The 12,301-nt window shown below is 40.7% G+C and overlaps 1 protein-coding gene across 2 annotated transcripts in view; it reads left to right on the top strand.

The window, feature by feature from the left end:
• Positions 1–12,301, top strand: part of SORCS3 (sortilin related VPS10 domain containing receptor 3) — a 596,149-nt gene that overhangs the window by 483,118 nt on the left and 100,730 nt on the right. For both annotated transcript variants that reach the window (XM_086680815.1, XM_086680814.1), the window contains exon 9: positions 7,036–7,215. In XM_086680815.1, coding sequence (XP_086536941.1) covers positions 7,036–7,215 — 180 coding nt within the window. The remainder of the gene's footprint in view (positions 1–7,035; positions 7,216–12,301) is intronic.

A 12,301-nucleotide genomic window follows, 5' to 3' on the forward strand; every position in this document is an offset into this window, starting at 1 on the left:
TTAACCCTGCAAGCAAGGGTTGGGAAGCCAATAGAACATATATGCAGAGGCCCTATTTTAAAAGAGATAATATCGTTCTTTCAACAAACTAAAACACCATCTCAAGAGACTGGGTTGCAGAGAGAGAGGTGGAGAGGCTAATGAGATGAACAGGGACTGTATAAAGTAGCCTGAAGAACCATGGGAATCAATTTCTCATTTTTCTCTACCCTCTCTGTGATTGGTTTGAGTGGGACCATTATACAGCTTTGTGGTTGCAGGGTGTACCCATCCGATGGTCTAAACCCAAGCAGGAAAGTGGTACCCTGCTCGCAGAAGATGAGGAAGGGAAAGTTCATAATCATGCTCTTTCTGAAGGAGAAAGACCCCTTGTAGTCACTTGATGATTTCTATGTATTGGAGCAGGAGAGAAGTATTTTGGGAACTTTCCAAACCATATCTCCAGTGTAAGGCCTGTTTCATCTCTGTATTGTGTGCATATTTTATGTATTCTCAGCCTTCTGAGGAAAACAAACAGTTCGCTCCCCTGGGCAGTGTGGCTGCAGGTGGGGACAAATGAAGCCTGGAATTGATCAGAACGCTGGGACACTCCATTAACGATCAGCAACCCCATGGCAGTTTATTGTGGTGGAGTACTGTCCGTGCGGCCCCTTTTATAGAACTTCATCCACAGCAGCTTCATTAATATGAGGGCTGCTGTGAAAATAGCTGGATGGTTATCGATCCCCTTTATTAGCCAGCGTTGGCTCAGATTTTCATAGCCTAGGCTGAGGAGGTGAGGACAGAGGGGGTGGAAGTGTTTAAAAGTGGAAATGGCTTTTAAGCAAGTTGTTGCTGTTCCATGAGCTGCGGCTGCTGCTGGGCCTCTTACTTAAAAAACAAAAACAAGGAGAAGCTCCTGTCGTCACTGCCCTCACACCTCTCCTCCCTGCCTGTCTGTTCAGAACGCGCTCTCCTGGGGCACTCCGTGGCTTGGAGTATTTTGCAGAGAATGAAATGAACACCATTAATAACGAGTGGCATTATTAGGAGCAGCAGCCTTGTGCTGAGTTCTCCAGAACCAGTTCCTGGGTGTCGGCTTGGCAAGGAAGGCATGCACCAGCAAGGTGGGGAGGCAGAAGACAGGGGGCCATGCCTGACTGGGGAAAAGGCAATGAAGCTTCTGAGCTGGAAGCCCTGAGCTTTCTTTCCAGCTCTACCACTTGCTTATCCATGAGCCCAGGTCTTCTTATCTGTGAAATGGGCATCATAATATCGTTGAACATTACTGAGCCCGGTGCTGCTGGAGAACAATAAGGTTTAAGAAATTCCCCCACTCTTTTATGTTGCTGGAAGTGGCTCCCTGCAAAGAACCACTCTTCCCAGTGTGCCTCGCTAAGACACAGATGCCTGCCTATTTGCCTTTGACAAGACCAACTTCCCCTTCTTTGTCTCGTAAATGATTACCTGAACTCTTTGTCCCCACTGACCAATCTGGACAAAATGCTGGCTATTTTCACTCGATCAGATTTAGTCTGGCCTTTCACCTTCTCCCAAACCCGTGAACTCTGCCCACTCTTGAGCAGATGCAAGCATTGAGGGCTTAAGCAGTCACTGGAACTCAGAACAACCCGTTAACAGCCCTTCTGAAAATCACCTGACGTGACAAAGCTTAAGGAAGGTGGTTTCCTGTCTAATGGCCCTCTCTGCTGCCACCTGCTCCCCCTTCTCCCCACACCCAGTTCTCTCTAGCTTCGTTTTATTTTCTAATCACTTCATAAAAGTAATTCTTTTCTGCCTTTACTCTTGAGGGACTTTAGATATGACAGCCAGACTGTTCCCCCTTTTGCAATAGCCTTTGCAAGTAAAGTCTCTCCCTACCTAAGTCTGGGTTTGCTTTTAGTTGACAGTAGAATATGTTTAATCCCATTTTGAATAATAAAAGAGAGGAGAGGGAAATATGCTTGAGAAAATTTATTATAATGATAATGACGGTGATATTAACCTTTTCCTTAATTTCCTTAGGACAGTTTTCCTTAATGTTTACATTTCCCCAAATACTGATTTATCCTTCTTTGCTCCCTCACAGCCATACTTCTTAAAATGTTATCTGTAATTCTTATCTCTTTGGTTGCTTCTTATCCACCCTTCCATCCACTGCCAGATGCCCTGTGCTCTCCCACAGCCCTCTCTCCACTATTCCACCAAAAATCCTTTGGCCATTGTTACCAGAGACCACCTCCACACCAAATCCAATAGACATTTGTATAACTCTTTTTTTTTTTTTTTTTTTTTTTTTAACCACTCTGGAGCATTTGACAGTGTTAAAAAAAAAAATCCATACCTGATAATCTTCCCTTTGGAATATTTTATTCTGATTTCCTTTTCTGGATCCCCTTCCCTTGCCACCCATTAAATGTTGATCATCCTAAGTTCTCCTGGTATTCTGCATGGTTCCTTGGTGACCTCATCACTTCTCTTCATATTGGTGACATCTGTATACACAGCCCCATCCCATATCCACTGAACCCTAGACTGTATCTCCAACTGCCTATTTGAAGTACCTCCCCTAAATGATCTCATTGTAAAAATCTGGAACTGAGCTCAGAGTCTCTATATGATATCCCTAATATTTCATCCTTCTCCTCTGTTTACTTAGTCCATCTAAACTTTCATTGGTTATCTACCGTGTGCTAGATACTTAGTAAGTGCTAGAAATGAAGTGATAACTAAGAAAGGCACAGTGTCTGCCCTCTGGGAGGTTACAGTCTAGTGAGACAGACAGACATAAACTAAATGATTACACAAGTATTTAATTACGAGTATTTAGTTATGATTGTGTGAACATGCTAAAAAGAAGCAGAGAATTTTGTAAGTTGGATATCTGATATATTATTAAAGATATGCCCTTTTCCTTCATCCCCCTGTGGGTTCTGCCTTCTTAATATCTCACCAGCCATTTCACAGGATTCTCATAGAATACCTGCTTTCTTAGCTCAGGCCCCCATGTGTCACTTTGGAGCTTGTTGCAGTGACCTCTTAAGCCTTCCTCTCTGCCCCACTGAAATTCACCTTTCACACTGCCTCCACAAAGAATGAGATCACACAATGCAGCTGGTGTTCCCCAGCCAAATCTCTGCACTGATCAACTCGAATTATTTTCTCGGGCTTAAAATCGTGTGCTAGTTTTGGATTTCTTTTCTGGGCGAAACTTAGGTGTGCCATACACAACCCCTTAAGATGCAGTCACTGTCTGTCCTCACCTCCCTCAGGGGAAAACTGCCTTCAGGCCATTCAAGTTCCACACATTTCCATGGATGCCCCGCCCCTCTTCCTGTCAGTACTTGTGTGGGGGACCTTCGTCAGTTTCACAAAAGGCCAAGAGTTGGGGCGCCTGGGTGGCTCAGTTGGTTAAGCTCAGGTCATGATCTCACAGTTCATGAGTTTGAGCCTCATGTTGAGCTTTGTGGTGACAGCTCAGAACCTGGAGCCTACTTCGGATTCTGTGTCTCTCTCGCTCTCTGCCTCTCCCCCACTCACTCTCTCTGCCTCTCTCTCTCAAAAATAAACATTAAAAATTTTTTTTTTTTAATTTTTTTTTTCAACGTTTATTTATTTTTGGGACAGAGAGAGACAGAGCATGAACGGGGGAGGGGCAGAGAGAGAGGGAGACACAGAATCGGAAACAGGCTCCAGGCTCTGAGCCATCAGCCCAGAGCCCGACGCGGGGCTCGAACTCACGGACCGCGAGATCGTGACCTGGCTGAAGTCGGACGCTTAACCGACTGCGCCACCCAGGCGCCCCTAAAAATTTTTTAAAAACAAAAAGGCCAGGAGTGAGGGATGTCCCCACCACCATTGGACATCTGCTTGAGGTCAGGTTCTACACCTTCTTCTCTGTATTCCTATTATAACGTTTGGCACGTGGCAGATGCTGAATATCATATGTGTTTTTACAGTGAATGAAGTAACAGTCGGCCCAGATTACACGAAAATGTTTCAGTCACGGGGAAGTATTTCCACCACTGCTCACCTATGAAGTCGCACGTTTAGGTTTGTGAAAGGCAACTATGATTCTTCCAAATTAATGGTAGAAGGGTTTAGAGGGAATGCTACTTATCATGTTTTCCAAATAAAAACATGAAGGTGGTAACATCTGATGCTGCCCAAATTCCAGTTTAGTAAAGTCCCAATCAGAATTTACTTACTGATTTTTCCCCTCTTGGGTTTCTCTCTTCATCACTGATCAGATCTCTCCCTGCATGTTCTCAGGAGTAGCAAAAATGTCTTCATTGTCTTAGAAGGAGGTGACACGTGCTTTGGGGTTAGCTTGAGATCACAGGATTCAAGAAATATGCTTTATTATCATCAGATCCCTATTAGACCAATAATCCTGATAATGCTTTTATTGTTCTTGAAGATTTACTATTCTGGTTATTATTGGTTGATCCCTATTCAACTGTAAGATCTATTTGGAGAGAGGACACATAGTTTAGAGCTTTTTCAAAGACTGATTCCCCAGACTGCATGCACCTGGATTGCCTGCAAGGCTGGTTCAGATGGTAGAATTTAAGGCTCCAAAGCCAGATGTACTGAATCAGAACTGTAGGCAGTGGGACATGTGAGTCTACATGCTATTAAAATCTGCAGGTAATTTTGATGCATATTGAGTTATACTCCCACTGATACGGAGGCTAGCTTCTTGATTCAGATAGTCTTGGGTTTAAATCTTAGTAATATCATTTATTAGCTAAGTGACATAGGGGAATTAAGAATTTCACAAGCAGACTTCCCAGAATCCTAGGTGCTAGAGAGCGCTGTCTGTCTCTCCCAGAGACTGCAATACCTGTTGGCCAGGTGATACGCGCCAGTACAGCTCCAAACTAAGATGCATTCACAGCAAATCTGGCTGCCTTTAATCCTGACCATGCCCCAGTGTTTTAAGTTGTTTTTTTCCACTTATTTTACATTAGTTTAGTCTAAAATAACTTAGCTCATTCATTTTTATAACCAAAACATCTGGGAAAAGCCCGGCACTTCTATTGCATTTTTAACTGGGTAAGTGAATTTAATTCGTATTTCCTGCAGCTGCTATTTCCCCTCCTACCGGGTTCTTGGGCTTTCATTCCACACCAACACAACACAATTTCATCACATGGTTTTTAAAAGGAAGCCTTATTTCCATTTTCAAGAAGCTCAGCGGGAACCTGTAATTCTATAAGGTGCGTAAGCACAAATGAGCTACTGAGGTCTTAGTCAAGGCGACCTAGGGAGTTCAAGGCCAGAGGCTGAGATCTGACAGATTCACCAATAAAAAGATCCAGAATTCTTCTCACTTTCCCACATCCTGGTTGTCCAAATCAAATGAGCTTCTCTTTTTTAAAATCATCCTGAGAGAAGCTTTCCATAGTTGTGTCATTATAGACATTGCTACCTCCTTTTGCTGCTGAAATCATTTCTGGGAAAGGTTGGCCAAATAAGGTAAAAGCTAGACCCAGCTTGGTGATTTACTTACTGTCAACTCCAATTGCCTGTGCCCCTACTATGAGTGCTTGCCACCACAGTGACAAGGGTCCTCTCCTGCTTTCCCAGGATATCATTACTCTTTGCAATATATATCTGTATATTAATGCATTTTTTAACTGCTTCCATTATGTCAAGTGTTCATCTGTGTCAACATCTCCTCCTGACAGGGCAAATTCCCTAGAGGAGGACTTGAGTTTGTGATAATCTTTGTATAGTGCCTAGCTACATATGAAAACTGGCTTTTATAAATTGTTTTGAATTGTGAACTGATTAGATTTGATTTTAGAAATGATCTAGTCCAGGTATGCAGACTAAATTGACTTCAGAGATCAGGAAGTTGATATTAATATGTAAGTGGCCGGTCATAAGAACATTTGGGTACTTGAGGCTGAGACTTCGGGAGTGCTGACTTTACCTAAAAGACTGCGCAGTCAGGTATTGAACAGAGACTGTGGTTGAACCAAATATTTGTGATTCATATTCATCTCATGGGTCTTTGGATTACAACTTCTGATCTGGAGGCTGTCTGTCCAAATGCTTAGAAGCTAACAGGTTAGACTCCTATTACAAAGGTTCAAAACTTGGTTCTTCCTCTGACTAGCTATGTAATAAATATGAAGCAAGCTGGCAAACCTCTGTGTACCTTAGTTTATTCCTCAGTAAAATGGGAATAATACTGCCTCCACTGTAGAATTATTTGGATTTTTCACTAAAATAATACATTTAGATGACTTAGAATAAGTGCTCAGGTGTTAGCTATTCTTTTTATCAGTAGCCCAACCTCTTCAGTATTATGGTGAGAAAATTAAACCTCAGGGACCCAGATACATTCCACACCATATAGCTAACTTTTAGTAGAGTTTCTATTATGACCCAGAACACTAAATTCCAGGTTGAGTATCCTTTCTGCCATATCTGTGATTTTCAAATATTATGCTATTAGCAGCAGAACCTCCCTCACCTTTTACTCCCAAAATATTACATGGGACTCCAGTATAAAACAGATTCAGGTGGTATTGCTCTGGTTGAAACAGAGTTGGAAGCCCAGAATCCCACTCATTGGCTATGCCTCCATGCCATCCTTCTTGCAATCCCCATGACTCTGAAGATTCCAATGACAAGTTTCAAAACCACTACAATAAAAGTTTGAAAACATAAATGAAGATCTAAAGAAGGGATAAGCCCTGTATTCTTTGCATGTGTGTTTCCTCTTGCAGGGCTGTATGTTTCTGTTAGCACTAACACTAACTCTCAGATATAAAACTAAAAAATGAAAGTGGATGAATCCCTTGGAGCCATAGAAAATGATACCCACCAAAGCCCCTTACACCCATCTTACTGTCACTTAGCAAGGAACAGAAATCGCAAAGCTCTTAATATATAGCCTTGGTCCGACACAGAATTGTTTAACGTTGCCTATAACTCAGGCATTTTCTCAACCTCTCAATAAGTCATGGTAATTACTCTGGGTCCCACTGGGCAGAGAGATATGGAGATCTGAGTCCTTACAAGTTTTCCATCTTCTTACAGGACATGCACATCATCAGTACCGATGAGAACCAAGTGTTTGCAGCCGTCCAAGAATGGAACCAGAATGACACGTACAACCTCTACATCTCAGACACGCGTGGCATCTACTTCACCCTGGCCATGGAGAACATTAAGAGTAGCCGAGGTCTAATGGGAAACATTATTATTGAATTGTATGAGGTATGTAGCCAAGACTATCCTGCACCTGGATCTGCCTCTCTTTTTCATGAATTTTAATGGTATAAACATAACCATTGCAGTCAACTAGTCCTGGGTTCAGACCTCAGCTGCACCCTTTAGCAATTGTGTGACTTGAGGCAAGGGACTAACTTACCTGTGCCTCAACTTCCTCACCTGTAAAATATTTGCCTAATGAGGTGGTTGTGAGAAGGAGAGATAATGTATCATCCAGTGTGGTGGTTGACTCAGTGAGCTTTAACAAATGGTAGCTGAAGTTGATATTCTTGTGTGTATAAGCATGATTACAAGCCAGACATGCAGGTATTTGACCTAGATAGGCTCACTTAAGTTCCCCTTTCAACTCTATGGACTCAGAGTGGAGGCACGTATCTACTTATATATGTTATTTGGAAAATTCCATCCTATGAACAAATTTTATAGGAAAATAAAAGTGAATATCAGCACTTGGAATGAGGGTTTCCCTAAAATGCCACCAGATACCAACCTCTGCGCATGAGGGAAGAACGGGCCTTGACTTATGTTGAGTTGTTGTTATTGTTGTTTAATATCAGCATCACCTTACTGAGTTTTCAGTTATATTGAGGTTTGTTTTTAAATGTGATCACCAGTTAAAGAATAATTTATCTAGGAAAACAAGTGACTCCTCATAGGAACTAGAGAAAAAAAAAAAAACTAATTGTTTCAGTGCCCCTAAGACTATGGTACTTTTTTATATCTCTAGTGGCTGTGTATGACCTTTGATGGTCCTGGCCACAGTGCCCACCTTGGTATGATGGATTTATTTGAGTAAAGGGATGTATTTTATTATCCAGCATTCACTCGTAACTAGTGGTCAACCTACACGTGTTACACCGGTTGAGGACATTCATTTGTGGAGGGGGAAGTTGTCTATCATGAGTGGTAGCTTCAGATGGTATGCGTGAGCTGCTCCCTTAGGAGTTTTCATCTTTGGGGAGTGGGAGCAGCTTTTAGAAGAGACGGATCAGTGCAGGGGCTTCTACTTTGCAGTGATCTCTTCTGAACAGCGCCCGTCAAACTTCCAGCATCCCTGTATTGGTATCTAAGTTGGCTCTTCAGTTATTGAGAGCAGTGGAAACATATGCGATTCTAGTTATTTTGTTAGGCAGGATTACACAAAGGTCTGGGGTGAAGTGAATGTCATTGGGTGTAAAAAACAAAATCAGTAGAAATAACTGTGATTTCCTAGGAGGTAGTTGACAAGTACTGAAAGAATTCCCTTAACAAACAAGGTCCCAGTTTGGAAAATTGTCCAGATTTCTTCTCAGAGTTCTTGCCCATGAAAATGGGCAAAGATGACTAAGGTGTGTAAAGGGCTTTGGGAAGCTTACATTTGCATGCCTCTATTCATACCTGGAAGAAGAAATATACATTGTTATTGGGCAGTAAGTCACATCTAGTGGGAAGGTTTGGATGAAATGTTCCCAGGACTCAGGCCATTCCAACCAACATTCCAAACCAAGTTCCTATTTGCGTAAGTGAGGCTATCGAGGTGAGAGGATTACTCATACTCCTGCAGTTAGACTCCAGTAGGACAGAGTAGGCATTGCTGCAGATGATCTTTCAATTGTGAACTCCCTGTGTCTTGTCTCTGGTCCTTTTGATAAGTCAGGTGAGTTTGGCACTGTGCTGTTCCTTTTCTAATAAAGGCACCTAAAACCCCTTGGTCATTGTGAATAGTGAGCCACTCTGATCTGAAGTAGAACAAGGATTAAAGTGAAGAATGTGCCTAGATACATGTAATCTCTTTTGTCTTGCTGAAGGCAGTCTTGCATTTTCAGTTTTATTGGGAAAAATGCATGGTGTCATTTTATCTATAGAGAAGCAAGACATACTAGGCAAGGCGACTTCTCTAAAACCAGTTCTGTTGAGCTCGTTTTCCATTTAATTTTATCAAGGTTCATTGTGCCCCTACTTTGTGTTAAAGCCCATGAGCAAGGGAGGAGAGATACTAGTTCGTACCCTCAGGAAGCTGGCCATGTAGCTTGTTGGACTTTGAGGAAGTCACTGAACGAAGTTCCTTTTTTACCTGCCCAGATTGGAATCAGTTGAGACAGAGACAAAGGGTGAGAGAATTGGAGATCAGATGTCAGTGTTACTTCTTTTTAAAAGTTATGTAGGAGGGAGTGGGCTTGCTAATACTGCACCCCAGAACTGGATACACCCATCCAGTCACATGCACAATTAGTAAATGCTCTTCTGTGGAAGCCTCTTCCTGTAACATCATTGCAGTGAGATATAGAGAATGTGATCTTTGCAGGCAGAGCCCTAAAATAGTGAACATGGGGATGAGCCATACATGCCCAGTTATTCTTTTGCAATGTTACCAATCTTATTATAAGTCTTTTTGCCCTGGGGAGGAAGAAGTAGAAGGCATTCCATATTTTGAGAGTGGCAGGAGCCAAGAACTAGATGGATAGTGTAGATTTGCAAGACCATGAACTAGCCAATCTAATTGCATAGAATAGATTATTGTCAGGTACGAGAATGAGTGCCAGATAAATGGTTGGATTTCAGATTCTATAAGGCATTTAATACCAAGGGAATAAATTGTATCCTCACGCTACCTAGACTATGACCATATTAAGGTTTTTAGAGGGTGATGCTGTTTTGCACCTGGAGATGCATTCTGTGATTTGGAGATAAAGCTAAATTTAATTGGTCTCTAGGGGTCATTAGTTTTTAACCTTCTTCACTGGAGATTCTCACAGAAACTGAGATAGTGTACCATATGGCCAGTTAGCAGAGAGACTATAATTTTTCTGGACTCTGAATGCCCTTGAGTAGTGCAGCTGGGAAAACTAGTAAGCTTTCACATTCAATTCAACTAAATTGAATACACTTTCATAGAGTGTATTTTGTTTGATGAGATGTGGCTAGTGCATGAGACTCACAATCTACTGGAAAGATATGTGATTCTATTAGGGTAGTGATCATAGACTAACTTGTATTAAGGCTATGATTTTCCATGTTGTAGGATCAATAAGGAGGAAGGTTACTTCTAACTTGAGGAATTTGGGGAGTCCTTTAAATGAGTTGGCTTAAAGGATGAATTACTGGAGCTTGAGAGAAAGACAGGTCTGGTGGAATCCCAGCATGAGACGAGAACTAGAGTCTGATGAGTAGATGCCCATTTTCATGGAATGTGGAGAGATTTTTGGAAACACTGGGGATAAATATTGTGACTATACTAGTAAAGAGCTGGATTGAAGAGTTGCGCATTTATTTGATGGGCTAACATTTCTCTGTGTTTTTCCCCTACATTTACATACCTAAAAAATGATATTTAGATGCATGACATAGTCCCCTATGCCACATTAATGTCTAACTTTATATTATAATGTAATAGGGTATTATACCTGTTTAACCTTGTCTGAAATGTCAGGGATGCCTTTAGGTAATATTAATGTGAGGTGGCTCAGAATGAGCACAGCCACTTAAATCTACTTACTAGTGTATCACTCTATTTTGCATGTGGCCCTCTCAAGCTTCTTCTTGACCGCGGAAAGGAGACAAAGAAAATGAGAACTTACTTGAGAATTCACCTTACAGGTCTTGTCTCTAAAAGACCTTGGAAACCAATGGGAATCCACCCCACTGAATGTCCTAAAACCAAGTAGAGCAGAGACATTGTGTGTTTCCTGATCTGTTGGAGCAGTCTCCTACTGTAGAGAGTCCCATCTCATTCTTTAATCCCTGCTTCAAAGTACAATATTTTCATGGCTGTAATTACATAATCAGGTGAGAAAATAATTCTTGAAGGACAAATAATAATGTTTTTTAAGGTGTCAGACCCTGTTCCATCAAAACAAGTCTGGTGTTGACAATGAATGTAATCTATTATGTGTGTTCACCATTCTTCTGTGATACTCGTTTCACATAGAGCTTTGTTGTGGTTTCTTTACATCACACATTACTAACTCTAAACTTCATTGCTTCTCAGTTGCTTTCCACAGATAAATCAAGAAACAAATATCCTTTCCAACGCCCTCAATTATATTACAGAAACATGCTCTGAGCTGCTAGTCGGATGCGTTTTTTTTTTTTCAATATTTTCCTGGATATTAAGCATCCAACTTGTACCTCATCATAATAATAACAACAGCATATGAGACAATGCCTTAGACCGGCATTGTTGAATAAATATATAATACAGGCTACAGATGCAGTTCTAAATTTTCTACTACTCACATTTTAAAAAGTAAAAATAAACAGGTGAAATTAATTGTAATAATATGTTTTATGTAACAAAATTATCTAAAATATTATCATTTTAGTATGTGTTCCATTTGAAAAATACTAATGAGATATTTTATATTTTTCCATACTGAGTCTACAAAATTCAGGGTGTATTTTACACTTCCCACACATCTCAATTCCTATGCTAAATTTTCATCAGAAATACTTGATCAGTATTTACATTTCATAAAATTTACAGTAGAAAAAGAAGATTCACATACCCAATTTATTCCAAACATACTTAAAGTTTGCCAATAACAGAATTGGGTGTCAGTTTTTAAATTGAAGTTTAAATTGCTTAAAATCAAATACAGTTAAAAATCATTTCCTTAGTCCCACTGGCCACATTTCAAGTGCTCAGTAATCATATGTAGTTAGTGGCCATGGTACTGAATTGCATAACCCTAAATAATGTATATACTTTTTCTTATTTATCAATTGCCCTATCTCTTTGTGGCAGGTATCATTCTCCCTTGTGCCTATGAGAGTACAGAGATGCAGAGAATTTAGTAACTTGGCTGAGATCATATAGATAGTAAAATGGTGGAGCTGTGTTTAAACCATTCCATGTCTATTTGATTAAAAAGCCCAGGCTCTTTCCACTATGCAATTTTTCACATTTATGTTTTTTTTTTTTTAATTGAAGTATAATTTATGTATAGTAAAATTTACCCTGTTTGGTATACAGTTCTATGTGTTTTGACAGGGATACACAGTTGTGTAACTATCATCATTATCAAGATAGAGAACAGTTCTGTCACACCAAAATATTTCCTTTTTGTAGTCAACCATCCTCCTACCCTAAATC

This window comes from Puma concolor, chromosome D2 (genome assembly GCF_028749965.1).
Source record: "Puma concolor isolate L17-30 chromosome D2, mPumCon1.1.hap2, whole genome shotgun sequence".
NCBI lineage: Eukaryota > Metazoa > Chordata > Mammalia > Carnivora > Felidae > Puma > Puma concolor.